The 27,489-nt window shown below is 39.8% G+C and overlaps 1 protein-coding gene across 1 annotated transcript in view; it reads left to right on the top strand.

The window, feature by feature from the left end:
* The window catches only part of LOC147528824 (ceramide kinase-like), a 47,037-nt gene extending 20,281 nt beyond the window's left edge, over window positions 1-26,756 (top strand). Inside the window, exons 7-13 of the mRNA XM_086610559.1 lie at window positions 8,870-8,944; window positions 10,733-10,885; window positions 14,593-14,698; window positions 17,376-17,446; window positions 22,970-23,175; window positions 25,451-25,659; window positions 26,589-26,756. Coding sequence (XP_086466685.1) covers window positions 8,870-8,944; window positions 10,733-10,885; window positions 14,593-14,698; window positions 17,376-17,446; window positions 22,970-23,175; window positions 25,451-25,659; window positions 26,589-26,688 — 920 coding nt within the window. The 3' untranslated portion in view covers window positions 26,689-26,756. The remainder of the gene's footprint in view (window positions 1-8,869; window positions 8,945-10,732; window positions 10,886-14,592; window positions 14,699-17,375; window positions 17,447-22,969; window positions 23,176-25,450; window positions 25,660-26,588) is intronic.
* Window positions 26,757-27,489: the final 733 nt, after the last annotated feature.

Genomic DNA, 27,489 nt, shown 5'->3' with positions numbered 1-27,489 from the left:
TTGTAATGAGATCCTTCCACTGGTCTGGCAAACTCCAAACAAATGCGCTTTTTTTTTTTTTTTTTTTTTTAATTTTGGTTGTCATCACAAAAGGCATAAGGCAACTACAGCTGAGGAACAGTCCTCAGGTTCCAGACCAAGTTGCCTTTTCTGCTCCTATTTAGAGGTGCTATACCTTCACAGTTCTTAATGTCAGCCACTTTTTCAGGCAATCCCTGACTACTGTCATTGAGAGGCATTTGAGAGAACTCATTCTTGGAATTCAGGTGTTTGGTGATAAACTGATTTTTATTGACCATAGGCACTCTTTGGATCAATCTTGCTGTTAAATCTAGTATCCCAGGTGTTACCTCACCCTGCCCACTTGGTCCTCAAGATTCCTTCAAAAGTGGTCTTACAAGATGACTCTCTCTTCCACGACTGGATTCAGTGTTGCAACTCTTTAATAGCATCTGCAATTTTGAGGACTCTGGAAAGACAAATGCAGAGTTCGGTGTCTTTTCTGGGCTGTTCTCTTTTTCTTGTCAGATGCTTGAGATTTGAACTAAAGAGCTAGGATATGAAATCAACATTATGAGCTTCTGACTAGAACTAAAACACAAACTTTATGAGAAAATTTAGCACAGGTTATAAAAATACACCAAGGTGTATTAGTATGTTTGTACCTTCAGGCTTTAGGTGACTAATTTTACACTTGTTAGATCTTTATGAAGAATGTATCCAAGCCCAAATGGTCTGAATTGTTGCTTGGAAGAAGCTTAACCCTTTCTCCTTGTAGTACAATAAGGGTTAGATATCTAAAAGTTGCAGTGTGAATATCCCCTTACGGTTTTTCATTCTCCTTCTTAGCTAGCACCTTAAGGGTTCTGTATAACAGAATTACTATATTTAAGTATATTCTGATTTTATTTGTGTAAAGCTTTGTATTAAAATCAGTTTGTACAATAAACTTAAGAACAGAATTCAAAGTGCTCTACCCTTCATTTCCTTTATTTGGGCAAATTTCTTGGAGTAAAAGTTTTTGCTTGCATGGTTGGTTTCAGAAGATTTTTGCCTAATGGTAATGTTGATGATCATAAAAAGATACAATTAAAAAAAACCCAGAACCTTATTATTAAGACTTATTTCTTTGTCCTTAGGAAATTAACTGCAAGTATATTAAAACTGAAAGATAAACCTTACTTTTCAACAATTTCTTAATGCATTTTTTCCAATTGTAACCAAAAAGTGTGAGCTCCATTGATATTTTAATATTGCTAACAACATGTATCAAGTCGCTTTCTTCTCTTACGTACTTCAATGTTTTGTTTGTTGTGTTTTGTCCATTGTAACTGTTTGCTATTTGAATGTATACTGCATGCTCTATTCCTTGAACTAACATGAGGTACAGCCTCATAATCAGTGCTACGATTCAAATATTTTCTCCAAGTTATTCTTCAGATCCCTCAAAAATTGTTTGTAATAGAAGGAAACTGGCCGTGAGGTTCTATTAATTAAGTTTTTGGAAGTTTGGAGGATAATACCTATCTTGATCTGTTTGTATATTGTACAATATTCAAAATGATCTATTACTGAAAATATGGGAAAGTCCTTATTTACTGAAAAAGTGAGTCAAAACGCTAAATGGATCTTAACCCTTAACACATCTAGCCATGACAGGGACTTCAAATTCTGTATGAAAAAGCCAAACCCATGCATTGCAGGGTGGGCAGGAACACAGCAAGAGGGTTTTTTCCAGCCCTTGGTGAAACCATTCTCTGTTCATCTTTGCTTGAAGTAACAGGGCTCTGACCATGTATTGACCCCATCAGATCCCCTAGTTCCCAGACTAATGCAAGTCTGTTCCAAAATAAATGAGATCCTTAAAAAGACTTTTATTTTAAATTAAACTGACAGTCCTAAAATACAGCGAGTCAAAAGGAATAATGAAATATAAATAATGCATCTAGAAAAACTTCATCCATTATGTTCTTTTTAGTTCTTTATAATCAATCTTTTTCTTAAAATCCTAAGAGCTCATTAATAGATATTGAAAACAAACGCTACTCAGAGTTTAAAGATTAAGTTCTAATGCTCTCTGTGTCTTCTGATACATGGAGATGGGTTACTCAGTGAGGACAGAAGCCTGGGGTAAGGTGACACTGAATCGGTGTTTTTGCCTTCTTTATCATTTAGTTCCTAACATCAAGCTGTGTTAACAGAAGCATGATGAAACGTGGCAGGTCGTGCTTTGTGGCTGTGATTAAACAGTGTCCGTATTCAAACTAACATGCAATTCAGCAGACTTCATCTTTGCTCAGAAACTGTCAATTTAATTGTATAAAGGTTTGAAACTACAAATGAAAGAGATTTAGTGCTGAAACTCTTATCTATATGACCATTTTCGAGTAATGAGCTTTATTTCTTGGTGTTTTTTTAACATCGGATACTACTTATAAATCATGATTCTAACTTTCTGGAGCAAGTCCCTACTTGAACCCTTTTTTGCAACATATGTGTCTGTTTCCAGACAGTCGCTTTCCTTAGTGTGTCTTCTGGTTAAAAAGTACCATATATTCTTATGCTTTACAGTACATTTTTATGAAATAACTTGTGGTTTTATTGACATGAATAAAGTCTTCTACTCAAATGGCAGTTTAACTTCTGAATTTCTCTTAGTTGCAGCCATTGTTCAAATCTGCCAGTGTAAATTGAGTGACTGCTGTTGTAAACAGATTGGCTGTTAAGAGGTTAGAGGTTGTAGCGACCTGACAGTTTTGCACTGCAGTGTGGTAACTACAAGTCAGCACACCTATGAAAACTTCTGTTTAGTTATTACTTCCTCCTAGTGCCATCTAACATTAAAAGCACATTCAGCCATGGTTTCTCACTGCATTCAGAGTGGTAGTATGCCCCCGTAGAACTTGAAAACAGAGAATCATTTCTTCTACAACATGTGGCATTGAGGTTTCATCCACATTTTAGTATTGAAATTATACCCTCTAGAGTAAGCCAAAGTAATTCTTACTAAACCTGGCATAGAACAGGGGGACAAAGCTGTCAACTGATGTCAGAGGATTAGATTAAATACTCTTATGATCTCAGCAGGTAGAAAAAAAATCCTACTTCACTCTGTGCTGTGGCATAATATTAACATATCAATTCTTCCAAAAAACAAGTTTGCCAGCCTACCCTGGGGACAGCGTAAAAATCTTCCAAGCGCTAGGGGGAAGACTGAGTAAAGTTTAGATACAAAGTGTTAATTGCTGTAGTGATTCAGGCTTCTGGTGTATCCAGATCCCTCTCACTTTTGTTGTGGTCATGGTGTGAACTCTCTAATGTCTAGGATTGAAGCATGCAGTATGGTTATAATCAGAATGTTGATGTGTAGCTGTAGAAGTTAAGAATGCTAAAGATAGCACAGGCTTCTTATGTGAAGGTAGTATAGAAAAATGGTGGAGGGTTCATTCACAAAATGAAAAACCAGATGCAAGTAAAGTCATGAAGTGTGACTGGACTCTTATACTACTGTCATCTAGGCTATAAAATTTCTCTTTGAAAATATGTGAAAGCATAAAAAGCATAAACAGCAATCTAATTATTTTTTAAAATGACTCCAAGCGATGTGTCCACAGCCTTCTCTGTTATAACAGATGTTTGTAATATTTAATGGTTTTTGCAGTTTAGTTAGCATCTGGTTTCAAGGTTCAGTATGTCCAGTTTGAGATCTGAAGTGCAAAGTTTTTTGTTCCACCTTCAACATTTTAAGTCAGTTATACTTCTGAAGATGACAGTCTTAGAGCTAAATACTGCATTTTATATGGTGGGGCTACTGTGAAGACAACTAAGTCAAGATTACTTTTCCCTGTGATGTTAACTTCATCTCTTAAATTTGCCATTATTGTATTAATCAATTTTTGTTGTACTGTGGTACTGAACTCCTGCTGAAGTGATGACCTCCCAAAAAAATCCAGCGTAAAGGCCTTCTGAGCTGTTCGTTTTTAAGCCAGTCTGTCATTCTGCAGATGTTAAACTTTGATTTTTTTGGTTTCTGGAGGCAGAAAGAAAGATGTATAAGACTTTTGAGTAGGAGCATGACGATATGCCCAGGCCATTCATCTCTCCCTGTAACAGTAGCCTCTTCCCTTACTTTTGAATGTGTCGGATCCTTGTAATTTGAAACCACTTCCCAGAAAAGTCACCATCTAGATTTTTCAAAGTATTAAATGCTGCTTGACCAAGTGTATGTAGTTACTCTGTCATTAGCATAAATCACCTGATATTTCATCTGTAAGGTGACTGTATGGATTGTGACTTCATAAAAATACTATAAATGTACAACACTCCCGGCGAAGTTGTTATTCCACCCGTTTGCAGTACAGAATCCTGTTGCTATACTAACTTGTCTCTGAGGATTCTGTGTGTGCTGGGAGCACCTGCCCCTGTCAAGGATATCTCTCTGAAGCAATGCGCATGAGCACTAAGAGTATTTCTCTTTCTTTATTAAATTCTCTCTTTACTATAGGATCAACACCTGGCTGACTGTTGCTTCTGTTAACTGCCTAGTTTAGTACTTCCAGTTTTTTTGAACTTCTTTAGTTTTCCATCAATAAAAGCACAAAAATGCTTATAGCTCACAGCATGTGTGTGTTTTGGTTTAAGAGAACTTCACTGTAAGTTAGTAGTGTAATCATTTTTCAGATGATTAATTCTAGCACTTGGATTTTTATTTATTTACTTTTTAATCCACAGAATCAATGGCAGGAACTCTTCCATACAACCAGTAAATCATCTGTTCTTTCTTATCACTTTGGTGGTCCTATGACCAATTTAAAACTTCCCCTTCCATGCAAAGGGGAAATCTGATGATTTAGCTGAACTGTATTCTATGTAGTACGATTCATCACTTTGTCTTCTTTAATCTTGCTTTAGCAAAATGTTTTATGAAGAGTACACACTGTAATAAATTAAATCATAGAATCATAGAATGGTTTGGGTTGGAAAGGACCTCAAAGATCATCTAGTTCCAACCTCCCTGCCATGGGCAGGGAAATCCTCCACTACACCAGGTTGCCCAAAGCCTCATCAAACCTGGCCTTGAACACCTCCAGGGATGGGGCATCCACAACTTCTCTGGGCAACCTGTTCCAGTACCTCACCACCCTCAATGTAAAGAATTTCTTTCTTACATCTAACGTAAATCTGCCCTCTTTCAGTTTAAATCCATTGCCCCTTGTCCTGTCACTACACGCCCTTGTAAAAAGTCCCTCTTCAGCTTTTCTGTAGACCCCCTTTAGGTACTGGAAAGCTGCTATAAGATCACCAAGATCTTATCACATATCTTGATCATTTCTCCTTGTGATTAATTAAAGGAAGAATTTCCTTGATAATTTTTTAACTCATTAAATTCATTTATTTAAAAAAAATACAGTGTTTAAATCTGGAGAGGGAAAGAATGTAGAAGAACTTGTCTGTATAATAGCTATGTGGCTGTATGATACCTCCTAATAACAAGCCGACTTTGGGGAAAATGGGTAATGAAACAGGACTCTACAGTACATGGTAAAGATTCAAAGTAATTATACTTATTTTAACAAAGACTAGTTGATGTGCTCTCTATACATGTAATATTTTCAGCAGACTCTTAATATCAAAATGTCTGGGACGAGAGCTTTCTTTAGCTGTGAGATTTCAGACTTGGAATTTGAGATTTGGCTGTCTACATATGGTGGTATGGTGCCACCATCATTGAAATGTCCTAGCCCTGTGCAAGACAACTATTGTACTGGAGTAGCAGTTGGAAGCCAAGCAGAGTAATCTTCCATGCTTGAACACTGGTGGTTGGTGTCAGTTTAGGTAACAGAGTTACTCTCCTTAGGGTGAGTTTCAGTTTGAAGTTGATGATACTCAAATTTTCATGCTTAACGTTTTAGGTGACTGCAGGTGAGATGGGCATCTAAACTCAGGTTGTAGCCAGAGGGCATCTGGTCAATACAGTCGGTAGAGCCTGTAGATCTTGCATTGCGTCTGCCTGTCTTGTGCAGATGTCTCGTTCCCTAAGGCCTTTCAAATGGGGCTTGTGTGTGAGTACCTTGAATCAAGCTCAAGCTGCCGTCAGTATTCCTGACAAGATCTCCTTGACCAGAATGGAAGCTTTGACGTAGTCTGCAGTGTCACATGTACACATGTAGCTACTTGTAAGTGTCTTAACCTGAAACTTAGTCGTTCCCTTACGTGTCAGTTTTTTTCTCTCCTTGTACATCAATGCAAAAATTAGTTTCCACACTGAAGATCTTTCTTTTTTAATGAATTAGCGCTTAGTTAACAAGCAGTCCAACTGCTTTCTTCACATTTGCATGTAGTTCTGTGCAACCCATAAAACGCCCTTTTATTTTCCTTCACTCAGTTAGGCGGTTGCCTTAAAAATCCTCAAAGAAAACCTGGCATAGTATGTAGATAGCTTTTTCTGTTGTTTTAACCAGAACAAACAACACCCACCACCTAACATTAGTCAAGAGTCATGCTCTGTGAAAGCTTCTTGCCCAAAGTGAGTGCTCTGGCAATCCTAAGCTACTAATCAAGGAGTATTCGTTAAGCTATATTTACATTCTAACCCTGCTTTCCATATCATATTTATACTGATGAAATAAGCCAGATTTTGGTGGGAGTTGTGTGTGCATCTACTCAGAGTGCTGTTTCAGCAATAGTAGATTACAAATCTATTCAAGACCCACCTAATGGTCTAGAATTCCTGTTTGATTATGGAGTACTCAGAGATTCAAATCCTTAGTTATCATGAACATTTTTGTGACCTTTAAACTAGTACCTTTAGGTTCGTGCTTGATGTGTTGTTATGACTGGTTACGTTCTCTTGAAATGTATGTAAAGAATGAGACTGGTTTTGTTGCTAAATACTGTTGGCTCTGAAAGAAGGGGGAAAAAAACCCAATGATATTTTACTATTCGTAGTTGGTACTCCACTGGCATGTCTGAGAAAGAGGAATGATTTGGCAGCTGGTAAACACTGTTGGTGTCTTCCCCAGCCTCCCATTTTAGAATCCCGGAATTAATTTCAGACTTCATATCTAATTTTAGTACTCCCTTGCTAGTTAACAAATAGAAATGAAAGTAAGTTCTGTAAAATTGTGCAACAGATAAATCAGCTTTTAATTGACTACAGAAGAGCGTAGGGGGGTAAGCCTCTGATGTTAAAATGCAGCTTACGTGAATTCCCCTCTTCTCCTCATACCGATGGTGTAAGACTACTTGAAAGCTCTGTTTACATCAAGACAAATGTGACTAAGGTAATTTTAACAACAGAATGCAAACAGATCTTGAAGAAATGAGAAAGGTTGTATGAAATGTTAGGCTTGTACATTCTGCAGTAAAAGTTCAGGTCAGATCTTTTACTGGCTGTTTTTTTTATTTGTTTTTCTTTTCAAAAGTAGTGAGAATTTTGTTTTCTGCCTAATTGAAATCTATGAGTGTAGGAGGCAAAATTAAACTGAAAAATTTGGCAGTAAAGCATAGCTTCAGTATCTGAACTGTAGTTAATATTTTCTGCTATAAAACTCCGACTGGCATGACAGCATCATTGCATACCTTGTCTGGTACGATACCGAGGGACACTGGAGTCCCGTCTCCTGTGCAACAGCGTATATTTGTAATGGTGCACCCGCACCATCTTGAACCTCAACCTTGTAGAGAGAGATCTCTCTAGTCACATCGTTTCTTTTGCTCTGCAGTTCAGTTATATTTGTATTCTCTTTAATTGGCTCCTGGAGCTGTTTCTTGTTCACTGTGGCAGGCTTCTGCGTAGCGTTTACTTGGTAGGAGCTTCTCTCACACTGCTCACTGATGGGGGATGTGGTGTCCGTTTCCTGAGAAGTGAGTTGGATGGGAAAGGATCTTCTTTGCTCTTATTGATAACTGTATATGCCCCGACTGCTTTCAGAGTGACAAAGAACCAAAAGTAGATTTTTAATTAGGCCTCAGAAATGAAGTACTCTGTATCTGAGCTGCTCTGCATCTAGTGTGTCAGTAGCAAACCTGAGAACATATATGTGGACAAAGTAAGTTTTTGTTTTCAAATATCCAGCCTTGACTTCAAAGGAGTTCAATTTCTGGGAAAGAATGGGAGAAACTAAAAGATGAGTTTGGAGTTAGGTGCTTCAGGTACATCTGGTCCTGACTTTCAAGTCCCTGCTGCAGAGTAGGATTCAGAGCCCTACATTAGTTCTTAGATTGTATTTTTTATAGAGATCAGGGAGAACTGGCTGTCTCTAAACAGCACCTAAAATACTGAGTAACCATAGTGAGTGAGGAGTGGCCTGAAGGTTGTTAGTAACAAAGACAGAATATAAGTAAAACCCAAAGCTTAACTTCTTTCTTCTTGTACGTATTTTGCTCAAGACTGTAAAGGCGCTTCTCCGTTCACTTTGCTCCCCTGTCTATAAACTAATTTCTGAAAGCAAATATTTACTAATTTTCAAATAATAGAACTAAGCAAGAATTTCTGGTTTAAGATGCAGCTGGAGGAGGGGATGTTGACAGTCTGGAATTTAGATCACTCTTCAAAAAGCCAGGAGACCATTCAACTTTTCATCTTGAAATTTTTTGTGTAAATTAACTTATTTCCTTTCACTAACTGCTATGTATTTATTGCTTATATAGTGAAAATCTTTGTACTTTGTATGGAGAGAAATAAATTCTACTCTTTATGGGAGGAAACGTTACAATTTAAATTATAATATTTGTATCCTTATATTTGCTTTGTTTCAAAAATAGAAAGAGGGAGGCCAAAGGAACATAATGCCTTTATTTGGAGGACCATGCCAATAATACTTGTTTTGAAAAGATATGAATTCATCTCTAGTTTCTTATTTTTCAGGATCAACAGATTGCATATGCTATTCAACTGTTGGCATTTCTGATCCAGTAACATCAGCTCTTCATATTATTGTAGGTGGGTGGTTACATTTTGCTGTTTTGTTATGAAAAATATTAAAATAGCAGAAAAAAATAATTTCATTTAGTTCTTTTGATATGTCTGTGAAACAATATAATTTGAACATAATGGTTGAGTTGAAATATGAAGTTTTTGTCTGGGATTTAAGTCTCTGATTTTGAATACAGGAGGTTAAATATTAATTACTTTCTCTACTGTAATTCATTGTTTTCAAGGGATCATAACATTTTGAAATTTTGTATCTGCTGCTTAAGTTTTCATGCATTCTGGCATGCTTTGAAAATAGCAGTAAAATACAATAAGCAGTGTAAATTATTGGACTATTTCTCTCTCTTAGAGACTAAGCTATGACGTTTGAATAGTAGCATTTGTACTAGTTGTCCAATTGTCCTGTGCAATTCAATGCTTCCATGCAAAGTTAGAAGTACAGCTTCTGCTTGACTGGAGTTAGCTGATAATCCCCCATTTTTGCGATCTCTAAGTCATATATTTGAGGAGGAACTAGGGAGGAAAACAACTACTTTTAAATAAATGCTTTTTGATATGTTGTTGTCAGTAGGGTTGCTGACATTGCTGCTTCTCAAAGTCCGCTAGTAATGGAGTCCCTGAACTTCACGGGGGCTGAAGGAGACAGCTTGGCATATTCAGTGCATTGTGGTTTGTGATGATCATCCTGTCTTGTCATATACTGAAGAATCATAGTCACCCAGTTCTTAATACTGAATCTGAAAAATTGTTCAAGTTAGCCTTCAGTTATAATGATGTTGCATAAGCATGAAGGATAGAATTTCCAAGTGACAGTTACTTCATTATTACTTGTTTATTGAGTGCTTAACAGTGGCAGTTTTAGGAGCTGGTGTTGCAAAGGTTTACACATGTGCTTCTCTGTTACTAACCTGTGGTTAAATCCGTTCAGCCTATGTAGAGTTTAGGCCATTGGACTAGGATTAGAGAGAGAAACGGATTTAGTATTTCATAGTACTTTAGCTGGATTATTAAATGTGCATACATACACATGTATTTAGATTTTTTTAAGGGTGTTTCTCACTTACATAAAGGGTTCTTCACAGTTGTCAGTAGTGGAAGGATGAGAGACAATTGGCATAAAGTGAAACAAAACAAAAAAAAAAAAAAGAAAGGAAAAAAAAAACACAAACCAAACAAAACAACAAAAAAAAACAACAACAAACAAACAAGAGAAGAAACACCACCACCCAAAACCCCCCACCACTCCAAAGCTTACGCTATAAGGACATCAGAGAGGAGGTGTACTCTCTGTTCTTTGGGTTGTTTTCAGGACTTGACTGGATGAGCTCTGAGTAACCTGATCTGACCTCATAGCTGAGCCCACTTTGAGTGGGAGATTTGATGAGAAACCTCCTAAGGCCCCTTCCAGCTTGAATTATCCTCTGTTAGTATGACATACAGGATTAAGTAGTATCCGGTAGATGTACAGATAACTACATTGATCTCTTCTATAACATCCTCTCCTACTGCTACATGGTGAATGAACGTAAATTCTGCTTTATAAATTCTTAGCACACCAACCTTTCTTCTCACTTAGTGCTTAATGTTTTTTTTTAATATTAAATTAAATTAGTATTAAAAAGTTTTCCCTTTCTGCATGTATAAGAAATATATATGGATATATGACATATATGTCTTATGATATAAATACAACATTTTTTTTTATTTTAAAAAATCTTTAACATTAAGGTTGCTATCATGTTTGTAGCTGCAAACAAAATCAGCTTTAATAGAACCTTACACTTTTAATCTTCATAGGTGACTGTCAGCCTCTGGATGTCTCTTCTGTACATCATAACAACACATTTTTGAAGTACTCTGTATCACTGCTGGGTTATGGTTTTTATGGAGATATATTAAAAGATAGTGAAAAGAAGCGGTGGATGGGCCCGATAAGATATGATTACTCAGGTAACAAGTGTAATTATTACCTTCTTTTGTCAGCACATAAATGTATTGGAGCAGTTGATGTGCTCTCTCCAAACCAAGCCTCTCTGAAGCTTTTAAACATAAGAGGCAGATTGAACCTGATTTTAGATTCCTTGTGGTACCAAGTACATTGGATCACATTATGTAAAGTTCCATAACTTGGTGGATAACATTAACAGTGTGCTCATTAAAGTTGTGTTGAATTTGACTATGTAGCTGTCGTGGTTTTAGGCTGATCCAGCAACTAAAACTCACACAGTCTCTCCTTCTCCAATAAAGTAGAGAGGAGAGGGAAAAAAAAACAAAAGGACTGAGGGTTGAGGCAAGAACAGAGGGAGCACCCACCAACCATGGTCCTGGGCAAAACAGGCAGCGCTTTTCTCAAAGCAAAACAGTTTATTAATGATTACTTAGAAGGACAAAGGGAAATAAAAACCGATTACTTGAGAGGACAGAAAGAAACAAAACCAGATCTTAAAACCGACACCTTCCCCCCCCCCCACCTTCCTTTTCCTCCCGGCTCTACCTCCTCCCCCCAGCAGCACAGGGGGCAGGGACTGGGGGAGTGCAGGTCAGTTCATTCCGTGCTGTTACTGCTGCTTCTTTCTTAAAGGAGAAGGAGTCCTTACACCCTTTTCCCCTGCTCCAATGGATCCCCTACCCACGAGGAAAAATCCACAAATTTCTCCAACGTGAGTCCAGCCCACTGGAAACAATCCTTCCCCACAGATTGCTCCGGTGTGGGCTATACCACAGTCTCGGGTACTTAGGGAGCTGTAGCCACTCGCTCCGGCGTGGGTCGTCACGAAGACTCCAGATGCCTCTCTGCCTTGTCGTGCCCCCAACACGACCATCCTCGGGCTCAGGCATCTTCTCCCCACGGGCTGCGAGTGGGTCGCTGCTCCACCGAGGCCGTCCTGGTTGCAGGGGGGCAGCCTGCTATCTCACCATCAGCCGCAGGGGAAACTCGGCTCCGGCACACCTCCTCCCGCTCCATCCTCACTGACCTGCTGTCGATGCGGCTGTTTCTCTCAGATCTCAGTCCTCTCCAGGTGAACTCAGCCCAGTAGGCACCCTGGGAGTGGGGTGCCCCCGAGTTCCCCAGCTGGCTCCGCCGCCGCCATTCTCCGTGGGCGGCGCCGGCCCGACGCAGGCAGCCGCCCGGCCGGGAGCCAGGGAGTGGGGGCAGTGCCCTCCTCCCTTCTCTGCTGGATCCTGGGTGAAGCACCTTTTCGGGTTCCTTTGTCCTGACTTAAATAGGGCAATTCGCAGAGGCGCCCTATTGGCTCAACCCCGAGGGGGATGGCAGTCTGATCCGGTGGCCAGAACTAAGCCTAACCCGGATCCAAAACCGGGGAGGTCGCAGGGAGCAAAATCCCTCTCCTGCCACCAGAACCACCCCCCCCTCCACATCAAACCATGACATTCCACCCCTCGCCTCTGCGAATTCCATATTTAGGCACAACTTTAGTTACAGAAAGAGAACACAGAGTTACAGAAAAAGAACACAGTATCAACAACAACATCGAAGAAGAAGAAGAACACACATTTTACAAACAATCCACCCCTTGTCCCTTCACCAGTCACAACAATCAAAGTTTCCCAAGGTCCTTCTGTTTTTCAGCACTGTGAAGTCCATGTTTTGCCCGTTACCTCTCCCAATCACTATTCTTATCTCAAATTCCTCGAGCCCCACGTTGGGCGCCAAAAAGGACTGTCGTGGTTTTAGGCTGATCCAGCAACTAAAACTCACACAGTCTCTCCTTCTCCAATAAAGTAGAGAGGAGAGGGAAAAAAAAACAAAAGGACTGAGGGTTGAGGCAAGAACAGAGGGAGCACCCACCAACCATGGTCCTGGGCAAAACAGGCAGCGCTTTTCTCAAAGCAAAACAGTTTATTAATGATTACTTAGAAGGACAAAGGGAAATAAAAACCGATTACTTGAGAGGACAGAAAGAAACAAAACCAGATCTTAAAACCGACACCTTCCCCCCCCCCCACCTTCCTTTTCCTCCCGGCTCTACCTCCTCCCCCCAGCAGCACAGGGGGCAGGGACTGGGGGAGTGCAGGTCAGTTCATTCCGTGCTGTTACTGCTGCTTCTTTCTTAAAGGAGAAGGAGTCCTTACACCCTTTTCCCCTGCTCCAATGGATCCCCTACCCACGAGGAAAAATCCACAAATTTCTCCAACGTGAGTCCAGCCCACTGGAAACAATCCTTCCCCACAGATTGCTCCGGTGTGGGCTATACCACAGTCTCGGGTACTTAGGGAGCTGTAGCCACTCGCTCCGGCGTGGGTCGTCACGAAGACTCCAGATGCCTCTCTGCCTTGTCGTGCCCCCAACACGACCATCCTCGGGCTCAGGCATCTTCTCCCCACGGGCTGCGAGTGGGTCGCTGCTCCACCGAGGCCGTCCTGGTTGCAGGGGGGCAGCCTGCTATCTCACCATCAGCCGCAGGGGAAACTCGGCTCCGGCACACCTCCTCCCGCTCCATCCTCACTGACCTGCTGTCGATGCGGCTGTTTCTCTCAGATCTCAGTCCTCTCCAGGTGAACTCAGCCCAGTAGGCACCCTGGGAGTGGGGTGCCCCCGAGTTCCCCAGCTGGCTCCGCCGCCGCCATTCTCCGTGGGCGGCGCCGGCCCGACGCAGGCAGCCGCCCGGCCGGGAGCCAGGGAGCGGGGGCAGTGCCCTCCTCCCTTCTCTGGTCGATCCTGGGCGAAGCACCTTTTCCGGTTCCCTTGTCCTGACTTAAATAGGGCAATTCGCAGAGGCGCCCTATTGGCTCAACCCCGAGGGGGATGGCAGTCTGATCCGGTGGCCAGAACTAAGCCTAACCCGGATCCAAAACCGGGGAGGTCGCAGGGAGCAAAATCCCTCTCCTGCCACCAGAACCACCCCCCCCTCCACATCAAACCATGACAGTAGCACAGTTAATAAATGAATTGATAGTTAAAATATTAAGTATTTTGTGAGCTTTGTAAAGAACTAAAAAGTTTATATTGAACTGTTACGAATTATGTTGGAAGCCACCCTAATTCAAATTTGTTTAATAAGCTTTTTTCTTAATGAAATTGCTAGTGCTGTTTGGTGTTGTTAATAGAAATGTGTTGCTCTATGTCACACAGTGATAGCTGCCTAAAAAGTAGTATCTTTTCTGTGCTAATAATTTTTACTTTCTTATCAATCAGAGAGAAATAGGCACTCCTCTGTCTTGGACACTTGACTGATGAAATGAATTATTAATATTGTCCTTCTTTCAGCACTGATTGTAAAGAGAGCTGAGTGGTTTAGCCTAGTTAGCTAGTATTTGGAGAAATCCGATGTTACTGGAAGATATTTTTTTTGCCTTATTTGATTTATTTTGTGTTAGGGAAAGAAGATACAAAAGCAGAATTTGTGTAGTTTAGACTTTTTAACATTCAGCAGTGATGTACAGCTAAAATGCTTAGTTGGCTCTTAAAGATGTCAAGCAAAGTAATGGCACTAATGACTAATATTAAAGTTGGGGACTGTATTTCCTTGTCCTTTAAAGTCTAAAACTTCATAACACAAAGAGCTTGAGGAGAGCAGCTATTGTTTTGCAGTCCTTAGAGAAGAAAAGAGAGGAACAATCAAGGGATGTATGCAGAGGTGGTCGCATTGCATATTTATAGTGACTTAATGCTGCTTAATACCCTTTTTATGTAGGCTTCAAGACTTTTCTTACTCATCATTACTATGAAGGAACAATTTCATTTCAACCAGCAAAACACACACTGGGATCTCCACGAGATAAAGATAGCTGCAGAACAGGGTAGGCTCATGTTTATCTCTGGATATTTGACATGAACTATTTCAAAAGGCTTGTACATAAACAGAAGTCACAGAAATGTTTTTAACCTCAGAACACTTACTCTGAAAGAGACAAGCTTTTAAAAGTTTATTGACTTGTTAAAGAGAACACCTCATGTTATCATCTCAGTAAACAAAAATGTAATAAAATTTTGTTAGCTGGTCCCACCCCCACAAATGCAGGAAAGTATAATGGTGCAGTACCCAGTTACAAGGTGACAAGGGTGCTATGCTGTGTTACTGCTAATAAGTGAAAAGCCTGGATGCCTTGTAACTTCTGCAAATGGAAATAATTAATCAAAAATTTTCAAACATTCACATTGCAATTGGATCTAGTGATTTTAGAGATTGTTTTAGTGCAGTGACAACAGCTGGCGTGGCTTGTCCTGAGGATTGGCCCTCTCAGGAATAAGCCTATTTATCCTGTGGGATATTTTTTTTTTTATAGACTACTACTATGCTATATAAATTCTGTGTGATATTCTTTGCTTGTTTCTCCTAAAAGAGAGCCTACCTTAATCTCTGTGTTCCTTCCTTTCTCTTTGCTTTCACCTGCTTGAAGTTATGCACTAGTATTTATTGTTCCGCTTCATACATGAATGTAGCTATCAGAGATATAGTAGTTGTCACAGCAGCAAACAGCACAGCAGGATACAGAGGAGCCAGAAACTACATGGAACTTCTCGAGACTGTGCTGTAATAATAGTGCTGTAACATGCAACAGATTACAGCCTCCAGTACTAGCCAGAGCAACTACCCTGATCCATCAGGTGCTTTGATACAGGAGAAGATCCAGAGGAAGAAATCTGTCATCCAGGTCTTGGTCAGGGAGTAAAGAATGCCTGACACCTCACGGGGGTTTTTACACATCTTGATAATTACTGGAAGGGCAATAAGGATGGACACAAGCAATTCAGGAAAACCCTGGGGTGTGTTGATGACAGCGATCATGCAGATGATTGACAAGCTGCCTAGGAGAAATGCTCTGCTGGTCTTGTTACAGAAAAGGAAAGTGAAGGATGTGATGGTTGAGGGCAGTCTTGGCAGTGGTGACTGTGAGATTATACAGTTTAAAATCCTGAGAGAAGTAAGCAAGACAAAAAGTAGAATTGCAGCCCTGAACTTCAGGAGAGCAGATTTTGGTTTATTCAGGAATCTTGGCAAGATTCCATGGGAGGCTGCCCTGGAGTTGGTCGGTACATCCTCAAAGGACAAGAACAGTCCATTCTGATCTGCAGAAACTTGAGTAAGCATGATAGAAAACCAATGAGGGTGAGCAGGCATCTGAGAAGTAGAGAAGATGGAAGTGGAATGGGCTACTTTGGAAGGACACAGAGACATTGCCTAAACATGCTGGGATGGAACTGAGAAAGCCAAAGCTCAGGTGGAATTGAAATCAATGAGGGATGTGAAGAGTCGTAGTTATATAATCCCTTTGTAATAAGTTTACCAATCATAACAAAAGGTAAAGGAGCTGTGGGCCTGCTGCTTAGTGGTGTGGGGAACGTAATAATAAAAGATATGAAAAAGGCTGGAAAATGACTGCTTTGCTCCAGTTTTCACTGATGTAGTCTAGCCCCAGGCCTTACAGGTCCTCGAGCCTGAGGATGAGGGGGAAAGAGTGAGGGTTACCTATCTTGATTTAGCAAGGTCTTTGGTACTGTTTCCTGTAGTATTCTTAAAATCAAATTGATGAGGCGTGGACTAGTTAAGTGGAAAACTAGCTAGACTACCTAGAAAGATCATGAGTACCAAGTCCAACTGGCAGCCAACTACTAACAGTGTCCCTCAGGCATCAATACTGGGGCTAATACTGTACAACATCTTTAATGACTGGGGCCATGGCAGAGAGTGCACTCTCAGCAGTTTTATGGATTATACCAGATTGAGAGGAGCGGTTTACATGTTGAAAGTCAGGGCTGCTGTTCAGAGGCACCTTAGTGGGCTGAAGAAATGGCTGATAGGAACCTCCTGAACTTCAGGAGAAGCAAACATGATGTATCTGGGGTGGAATTGTCCCATGCAGCAGTACTGACTGGCTGGAAGGCAGCTCTGCTGAAAAGTACTTCAGGATCCTGGAGGACCACAGCTGTATCTGAGTCAGCAGTATGTCCTTGCAGCAAGGAAGGCCAACCATATATTGGGCTTTCTAAGCAAAAGAGAAGCCAGCAGTTCAGGAGAAGTCATTCTTTCACTCTGCTCAGTACTTGTGAGATGGACTGGCTCCAGTATGTCAGTGTCTTTCACTGTTACAGCAGTCAAGTATTGGAACAGGTTGCCCAGACATCTTGTGGATTCTACCCTTGCAAATATTCAAAACTTGACTGAACAAGACACTGAACATCCTCATCCTATAAGACCTGCTTTGAGCAGAGATTTGGACCACATCAGAAGTCCCTTCCAAACTGTGTGATCTTATGGCTCTGTAATGCTGTTATTTCTGACATCCAGTAATCTTCAGCACTGTACTTAAGTACCTAAACTGCCTGCAGGGCTGCATGATTCATGCCACGTCAGGGTTGTCAGTGCCATGCTGCATATTGTGCTGGGAGAAGGTCCAGTAATGACTGGGTAGAACAAAAGAGTTAAACTGAATAGTAGTTTTGCTTACAGAAACTGAATGGTATTTTTGTTTTCAGATGTTATATTTGCAAGAAAAGTGAGCAACAGCTGGCAGAACAGCACAAGGAACGTGGATTAAAACATGAAGGTAATTTGTCATAACAAGTAAGATGATGGAGTGTTATACAAAACATTATTTCTCAGAATGTATCAATTCAAGTTTTGTGTTGTTGGGTTTTTTTTAAACACGAGTTACTAGATAATCCATTGTTTCTTTAAGTTTAAGGAAAATACAAGTAAATATGTGAAAAATATGTAAGGTGTCTCCTCCACCCAAACCTCAGAAAATTCTGATAAAATTATACTAATTACTTGTATATTTCATAGAATTGTAGAATGGTTGTGGTTGGAAGGAACCTTAAAGATCATCTAGTTCCAACCCGCCCGCCATGGGCAGAGACATCTGTCGCTAGATCAGGTTGCTCAAAGCCTCTTCCAAACTGGCCTTGTACAGCTCCAGGAATGGGGCAGCCACAACTTCTCTGGACAACAAGTTCCAGTGCCTCACCACTCTCATTGTAAAAAATTTCTTCCTTAGATCTAATCGAAATCTGCCCTCTTTCAGTTTAAAGCCATTGCCCCTTGCCTTATCGCTACATGCCCTTGGGAAAAGTCCCTCTCCAGCTTTCTTGTAGGCCCCCTTTAGGTACTGGAAGGCTGCTAGAAGGTCTCCCAGGAGGCTTCTCTTCTCCAGGCTGAGCAACCCCAACCCTCTCAGCCTGTCTTCAGAGGAGAGGTGCTCCAGCCCTCGGATCATCTTCATATCCCTCCTCTGGACCCACTCCACCAGCTCCATGTCCTTCTTGTGTTGGGGACCCCAGAGCTGAACACAGTATTCCAGGTGGGGTCTTATGAGAGCAGAGTAGAGGGGCAGAATCACTCCCTCGACCTGCTGGCCACGCTTTTTGGATGCAGCCCACGACACAGTTGGCTTTCTAGGCTGCCAGCGCACATTGCCGGCTCATGTTAAGCTTCTCATCAACCAGCACTCCCAAGTCCTTCTCCTCAGGGCTGCCCTCAATCCATCCTCCTCCCAGCCTGTACTTTTGCTTGGGATTGCCCTGACCCACATGCAGGACTTTGCACTTGGCCTTGCTGAACTTCATGAGGTTCTCACAGGCCCACCTCTCCAGCCTGTCAAGGTCCCTCTGGATGGCATCCCTTCCCTCCAGCATGTCAACCACACCACACAGCTTGGTGTCATCAGCAAACTTGCTGAGGCTGCACTCAATCCCACTGTCCATGTCTCCAACAAAGATGTTAAACAGCACCAGCCCCAATACTGACCTCTGAGGAACGCCACTCGCCACTGGTCTCCACTTGTACATCGAGCCATGGACTGCAACTCTGAGTGCAACCATCCAGCCAGTTCCTTATCCATCGAGTGGTCCATCTGTCAAATTCATGTCTCTCCAACTTAGTGACAAGGATGTCATGCAGGACAGTGTCAAATGCTTTGGACAAGTCCAGGTAGATGACATCAGTTGCTCTTCCGTTATCCGCCAATGCTGTAACCCCATCATATAAGGCCACCAAATTTGTCAGGCACGATTTCAATGTGTTGAGTTTCCTTTCTTTAAGAAAGATATATGCTGTGAGCTCGGACTCTGTGTTCTTTTTGTGAAAAGGACTTAGCTGATAAACTGTGAGGTAGTATAGAAGGAAGCACTTCATTAATATAACTTTTGGAATAGATAGGATGAAAAATTTGTGTATGTTAGCACAGAAGTTACCCTGTGTAAAGCTGTTTATTAAATAAATATGAGGCAGTGAACTTGGACAACTAATAACCAATCTAGTGGACTTAAATATTTCTGTACAATACCCCACCAATACTCAGTATAAATGAGATTTCTCTATTTGTGCTATCCATATTCTCTTTTTCCCCCTCATTCCAACCCCTTCACACACTTCCATGGCTTTTTTTACAGGCATAACATTTCCTTCCTTTTGTTAAAACAACTGTCAATATACTGGATTCTGTGCAGTCATCCTCCTAGCTGTATCTCTCGATGTCTGACTGCTACATCCTAATGGGAAGCACCGATATTGATGGACTCATGGCCTTGCTGGAGTAAGATACACAGATTCCGTTGGACAAGTTTCTTCTCTGGTCTCTGTTCATTGTCTTGGATAAACCTCTCTTAAACAGCAGGCAACCTTCCCATGAGTGCTTGTTTCTGCTTTTACTCTTTTTTATTTATTTTTTATTTTTCTTGTAAACCCCAGTGCATAAAACCATAATTTTCTTGACATAAACCTTGGTCCTTTTGACCTAGATTATCTTATAATTACAGTTATTTTGCACAGTATCTGTGCCAGGTTCTAGCTGTTTGTTAGCAGAAAGTATCATCATACTGTAGAAATTCATTGGTAGCATAAAGACTGTGTATAGATTTCTATGCCAACTCGAACTCCTGTTATACCGGCTTTCATCCTAGCTACTGCTTTCAAATCTTTGATGTAGTCAACAGATGACCACATTGGCATGTTTCTTGAGTTTTGTTAGGTGATGCCCAGATTCAGCTAAAGAAATAGCTGTACATAATATATTCTTAGGAGCTAAGTCTGATAGCAGGTTTTTTGGAAAGAAAAAAATCTGCTGATTTGAGAAATAACTGTAGGTAGAAATTGCCAACCTTTTATCTTTTGTTTGTGGGATTTTTTTGTTTTGTTGCATTTGGGATTTTGCTATTTGTTTTTTTATTAAATCTGCCATTTTATTAGTTTTGATCCAGCAAAGGCAGAAGGAAGCTACACGTTAGTGAGCAATCAAGAGTGCTTTAGCCAGCATTGCACAAGACATTAAGCATCTGATTATGTAGGATGTTGTTTACTTAAGTCCATTTTACTTCCGGTAGCTGGCTTTCTTTGCAGTCTGGTCTCTTCTCCATGCAGTACTGGTAAGCAAACAATAACAATCGTCTGCTTTTGATTTGCAATAAAAAGGGTTTTAAATCACCATCTCGGATAAGCTTTTTACTCAGCAGAGTGTATTGGCGGGCTCCTTCGTTGTGCCTGCTTGGTTTGTGTACAGTTCAGGTGGGGTCAGAGGGACGTGTGCGTTGACTGGCACTGGATGTATTTCTCTGTGGTACGCAGAAGAAGTCTGTGCACGTGCTGGGTAAACTTTGAGCGCTAGCACTTTGTGCTGGTTTCAGCAACTTCCAGTGTCCGTATGCACGACAGGCAGTTGGAATGAGCGCCGTTTGTACTCTCCCTGCTTATGATCGCTCTATGGTACGGCAGATACTTTGGGTGGATAATGCGCGGTATTACAGTGACGCACCCTGCAGAATGGCTATGAAAACAGTTGGTCATTTAAAATGCGGTAAAAATCCTGACTTTGTTCTTACTTGAACAGCAGGGCTTTTTTTGAGTAACATGCTGAAATTTATACTGAACAGCACTTTTCCATCAGGCAAAAACAATCCATTACAGTAATACATTCTACCTTAAGTAATTTGAGACTTATTTATTACAGCGAGCATATTTCAAAAGTTAATGCATATCGAGATGCACTGCAGACCAAATTATTAGTGCTTCTCAGGTAAACAGCAAAAGGATCTATCAGTAAAGAGGAGGGTTTTCATTTTGTTGTTTGTATATCAGCAAATGCCTGCTTGTTTTGTAAATAAGCACTTGTGTAGTTCTGGACGTAAATGTTTCCAGTTCCAGTAGTTTGTTCTGTTCAGGCACCTTCATCTCGGAGCAGGGCCTCATCATTTGCCTGCAGCCTGAGCAAAGTCATTCTCTAGTTTGATGTTTGTCTTTCTCATCTCTCTTAAAATACACATTTTTAGTCGGATTTAAATTCTTTCTTTCTGTAATGTCCTGTTTGAAAGCCACATAAAATATCAGCAGCAAAGCAAGCATGGTTGATGCTAAAACCGCTCTGGCAAATGATGTGAAAATGTTGAATTTAAGAGCTGTGTTTTTTTCTCATTATTACTGATTTGTTTATCAGGACATAGAGAGGATAGTCTAGATGGAAAAAGAATGAAGTTTTTAGTTTCATTGAAGTATTTTTTCACATTATAATCCTATTATACTTTTCCTGGAATTCTGTTTTTCTTGGTTCTGTTACTAAAGAATGGGTAGTAAGAAGTTCCAATAAACAAAAATTCAAGGAAGTAAGAAAAGTTCAAAAAGCAAAGAACAGTTACAGAATTTTTGTCTTCTTTTCTGATGTATGAAGCTTGGAAGAGATCAATTCAAAATAAGTGCATAGAATTTAGGTCCAAAATTACCTAAACAATTGTAAGATTCTCTAAACATGAAGTTCCTGAAACTGAGACAGTAAAGAATATCAGAATTTCAGGACATGAAGTATATAGCATAAATGTCATCTATAGTCTCATCAAAGAAGCACCTTGAACTTAACTAGAAGTTAATCCAAATGTGGGGAACTGGATAATGCTAGATTTCTGAGTCACTATCAGTTAATATGCCTCAAAAGCTCTACTTTGCTGTTGTTTGATAATCAAACATTTTTTAACAAACTTATATAAACAAACCTTATAGTTCTTTGTTCATTCCTTAATTTTACCCCTATCATCAACAATGGCACTTCATTCCTGAACTCCAGTCTTAGAACCACGTATATCTCCATAGACTATTCTGCAATCACTGCTTCTGTGGAGTTCCCTTGAAATACCTGAGTCTACTTGTATTAAGAGGAGAAAACGAGTGTTATGACTGCTTATGGCATTTTTTTTATTGTAGTGAGGAAGGTGATTATGTGTAGTCTAAAAATGCAAAGGCATTTTTTATCTACTTTTGTCCATATTCAAGAAAATACAGTTTAGATGACAATTCTATACAGTGCCGGAGAGTGTTTCTTTGTTCTAGAAAATTCCCTGCTTCTTGGGAGTATTGATGCCATCACACATTTAAGCTCAGTCTAGGTTTGATGTCTAACAAATAGTTTCACATTGTTGAAAACAGACTTTTGTATTATTTCCCAGAAATCTCTGAAGATTTTCACACAGGACAGTCTAACTCTGTTAATAGTATTCCTCTTCAGGCATTTGAGGGTGGGTTGGGGTGGAAACAGAGTGCTGATCTGCTGTCTGCTGGTCTTTGCTGAACCTCAAGTCTTCTCTTCTGTTTTTGTCTTTTTTTAAAATACAATTCGTGGGATTGAGGAAGATGAGAAATATTGATTTAGAAACCAAATACTACACCACTGTCTTTGTATCATTGTTTATGTAAGATTAACATTTTGAAGAGCAAGAATAGAAGTTTTTAAAAGTTAAAAATCCCTCCGAACTTTCATACTGCAAGAGTTGGAACATGCCTCTGTCTTGTCCTTGCCTAAGGCTTTGTGGGTTTACCCAAATAGCACTGATCCTGAATTTGACATGCATATGTCAGAAATGGTGAGCAGTTTTAGTAGATAATCACGGTCTGTGAAGGGAGAAAGCAACTTTCTCAGTTAGTATATGAAAAATATTACTTTTTAAAATGCGGTTTATTTTAGATATGTATTCACAGTGTATGAATATGCCCAGTAAAAACTTGTCAGTTGCCAAGAATGATTGCGCTTTTAGTGTTCTTGTGAGTAGATCCAGTAATAACCCATCTCCATGCCTTTATTGATGTGTTTCAGAAGATGAAGAAGAATGGAAGGTTATTAAAGGGAAATTTCTAGCCATTAATGCAGTAAATATGAGCTGTGCCTGTCCACGAAGTCCAAAAGGTCTTTCACCAGCAGCTCATTTGGCAGATGGTTCAGCTGACCTCATTCTAGTTCGTAAATGCTCCAGATTTGATTTTCTACGGTATCTTGTCAGACATACGAACCAAGATGATCAGGTACGTGTTACTTTGACAACGAATTCTCCAGAGTTAGCCCACGTTGTAAATATCAATATTCTCATATGACAAAAAAGCGTATCTACAAAGAAGGGTGTTTTTTTTGAAAAAAAGAAGAAAGTTTATACATTTTGAGTGATATAATCTCAGCATGTGTACCATTTAAAAAAAATAAAAGATCATTTTAGCTAAGTCAGGTCTTCGGCCATGGCATTCTAACAAAATTCCACTTCTGCTAAGTGAATTCTATTTCATAACATTTTCTGCATATTTGCTGTTTGTACAATGTTTAAAGTGATTTTATCACAGCTGTGACCCCATGTATTTGTCATGAAACTGCTCTCAGTAACTGGGGTAGATGATGTAGTAAATAAATCACTTTTTCTAAACTGTATTAAAATGTGGTTTAGAAGAAAGTTACCAGAACTGCAGTTTGATTGTAAACTGCAGGTTTTTAGCAGGATTTTACTACATATATGTGACCAGGGTATGAGCTTTATGCATTCAGCTTCAAAATTACTCCTTGCCTATCTTGTAGCTGTCAGGATAAATTGCAAGGGAAGATTCATCCCTCTTTTGGACTGTAGTATCTGTTGAAACCAGAGCTACAGTGTGAATACACACACTTAATACTTGTCACGACCTGGTATTACTAACATGTTCTGGAAGTTGCCTGAACAATGGGCTAATGTCATACCTAGTTATAAAAGCAATAATAAATCTTACTGGTTTATGAAGCTGTTCTTCCTCCTCTATAGAAGAATTCATATAGATTCTCTTTCCTGTATTTCCTCATTACCATTCCCTGGGACACTGTGTGCATGTGTCTGTATTCCTCCTTCCTGCTATTCTTAGTCTCCTCTTCTTCCCTTCTCTCCTTCCCACTCACTCTTACTGTTCCCTTGATATTTTTGATTATTTGAACTCTTCCCTGCCTATCTTTCAAATTGGCTTCAACATTCCTCAAGAGACTATGTTCTGCTTAGACTTGAGACATGAGAGCATTCACGGGTGGCCCTGTGAAGCCGTGGGTACCAGTCTTTGCAACTAAGCAGTGTGGACTAGCACACTGCTTAGGGAGCCTCATTGTATCCGTGAGCCACTGCTTCCAAGTGTGGAGTTTGACAGCTTCAGTTTGTTTATGGTTAAAAGCTGAGGGAACTTCAGACCTAGGAGGTCTTCAACTCTGATGCTTTTTGTGATTGCCTCTGTGGTCATTCCCCTTCCAGTGCTTCCCCCCTGTTTCTCTCTGGGATATGTTGGTTTTGCGGTGTAGATTAAATGTGGGGTTGTACATATGTCCTCGTCCCAGGTCAGAGCGTACCATAATAGTGAGAAACCCTGTTGAAAACTGAAGAAAATGTGAAAAGAAAAAGATCACTCTACGTCAATACAGACTGTTTGAGTAAACCATTTCTTTATTGGCTTTTGCTTCCTTGCCACTCCCCTGCCATAGATGCACACAGACATTCTCCATTGCCTTTGCTAAATGACATGTCTGTTATTTATTACAACTTGCTCAATGTTTAAGTCCGTATCAGTTAAGCTGCTTTCAGGGCAGGTGGGAGCACCCTCCAATTTTTTACAAATTCATTTACAAATTCATTTCATTTACAAAGCCTATTTTAAAGCATTTGTGCTATGTTGTAGTATAAATCTGTAAGCTCTGTTATAAGAGCAATCTCTTAATTATCCTACTTTTTTCTAGCTAAATTAACTAATTAAAATTATTTTTATTTTGTTGGAATGTAATAATATTGCCCTCTATTCTTATTTTCACATACATCCAGCTCTGTGATTTGATGACTCTGCTGGGGGATTCTCACCTTCAGGGCATTCTTCCAAATGCAGAAGCAGAAGGCTTTCAGAAAAGCTCATGTGTCTTAATGACTGTAGTTGAACAGGTCCTGAGAATGGTACAAAGATCCAATCCAAACCTTTTTGACTTTGATTCCATGTTAAAATATTTTTGATGGGTTTTTAATAGTTTTTATACCCCGTTTATTCGGAATCTCAGAGATTGTTACCTGATTGTCTGTAAAGTGCCAGCACTGCAGCTACTTGAAGGGGACCAAGTAAGGTTCCGTTTTTGCTTTATTGTTCCTGACTTGTGCAGTTTTTTTAAAACTGAAGATCACTCTATGCCTCAGGTAAGGTTCTTTAGAAAATTGGAGTGAACAGACTTTCTAGAATACGAAATGCTGCATGCTGAGTTACTTTATACATCAAATGTATTTAACTAATTGCCTGGTTTGATTTATTTTTTTGTTTGTAGTTTGACTTCTCATTTGTAGATGTTTATCGGGTGAAGAGTTTTCAATTTACATCAAAGATTTCAGAAGACAACGAAAGTAACGTCACGGACATAGGAAAGAAACGTTTTGGCCAGTTCTGCAGAGATCATCCAGCCTGTTGCTGTAATATTGCTAATAGCACCTGGAATTGTGATGGAGAAACTCTGGACAGTTCAGCAATTGAAGTGAGGTAAGCATCGATATTTCTCTCCATGTGCCAGAAAACATACTAAGCTTTTCCACTGATTGTAAAGGTGCTTATAAAGACATCCCAAAAAAGAGCTTCTGCGTAGCAAATTTCGGTCTTCTGATAATAAACTTTTTTTTTGGTTACTTTTTTTGAGTCCTTTCCAGAGAATACTCCAACCATGTATGTTGTAAATGAAGCACTGAGACAGGTGGATGGCCCTACCTTTGAAGTTCTACTTACTTCTTAGGTACTGATATTACATGGTGGAAGTCCTGAAACTGAAGGTGGTGTTGGGAGGATTTGTTTTTTAAATGAGTGGAGTACCTCATTACTCTGAGCAATAGCTTTTCCTGTTAAATTTAGGCTTAAGTATCTTTGTCTTACAGAAATACTGAGTGTGTCCCATAGTTTGTGGGTTTTGACACACAGCAGTCTTATCTCCAGCCTTGGCATATGAAGAAAGAAGTTTGCAGTTGCACAAATAATCAAATTAGAAGGGAGTAGAGGCTTGTGAAATTTCAAGTTGGTTTTGGTTTTTTTTTGTCGTTCAGGGTTTTTTTTGGTTGATTGGGGTATTTTTGTTGTTTCTAGAACAAAGGGAACTAAAAACACCATACAAAATATTTACATGCAAGTGTTTTCCATTAAATCATAATCACTCAGCAGTCCAAAGTGATTTTTATAAATATTGTATAAGATCAGCTCATCTAAGTGCTCTATAGAACTTCTTGTGTGGAAAAGAGGAATAACAGAAGTGATGGATACACAAAAGCATCCAGGATTCTTTGCAGGGGAGGATTGTACCAAGAATAAGAGAGCAGTTTCTGTAGTCTGGAGCAAGGAAATTTGTCCAACTGCTTGAAATTCATGGATTATTAGAATTAAATGTGTAGTACTCATTTCTTATTAGTGATTTCCATGTTTTTCAGGGTTCACTGCCAGTTAATGAAACTGTTTGCAAGGGGAATCGAGGAAAACTGTAAAGAAGAAGCTGCCTACAGCCAGAGTAACATTGAACAATTACTATAGACTTTGTTCCTCCAATGGGGAGAAGGAAAAAATAAAACCTCAAGGATATTGAGTAAATATGCATTTTAGTCAAATTGACAAGTATTTTAAAATTTTAGGTGTTTTTTTTTTCCCGATGGCTTCAGTATAGTTTTAGATGTCTTATTGCATTGTGTCATTTTTTTTAAAAAACATTGTAGTCATTAAAATGCATCTTGGAGCAATGTAATCTAAGTTGTGTTGGAAAAGAGAGGAGTGACATATATATGTGTTCACAATGACTGATAAATTCTCTGTGCTTTTTCTAGAAAGCTAGTTTAGCAGTTGTGTTGCAATAATACCTGAATGTTAGAAGACATTGGACTTTTCGTTATCATCAAACCGAGATATCAAGACAAGATATTTTCAGTGTCCAAGGAGATGTTTTCTGCTGGGAGTGTTATGTAGTTGCATGTGGCTTAAATGCTGAACAACAGCATTGTCATTCTCGTCTTTTTTTTTTTTAGTAAAATCTTTCATTTTTTAATTCTGACTATACCTTGCAACTTATCAATGCAATTCAAACACACATTCCTGGCTTTAAGTAATAACAATAAGAGTTTAGAAATACTTTGAAAAATAAAAGCACTTCTGTGTACAGATCATACCTTATCCTATATATTCTGTTTGTAAAGGCTTCTTTGCATGATGCTTTTTGGGATTATAAAGGGTTTTGTGACTGTTTGGATGATACCAAATACCACACACAGCAACTGAAATGTCTGCAAGCAACTCGCAGGGATACTTACAATACCAGGAAGGTACAGGCAAAGCAAAACCTAA

This window comes from Tauraco erythrolophus, chromosome 4 (genome assembly GCF_009769465.1).
Source record: "Tauraco erythrolophus isolate bTauEry1 chromosome 4, bTauEry1.pri, whole genome shotgun sequence".
NCBI lineage: Eukaryota > Metazoa > Chordata > Aves > Musophagiformes > Musophagidae > Tauraco > Tauraco erythrolophus.
Note: the sequence above shows the minus strand (reverse complement) of the source record. Positions and strands in the feature narration are given on the sequence as shown.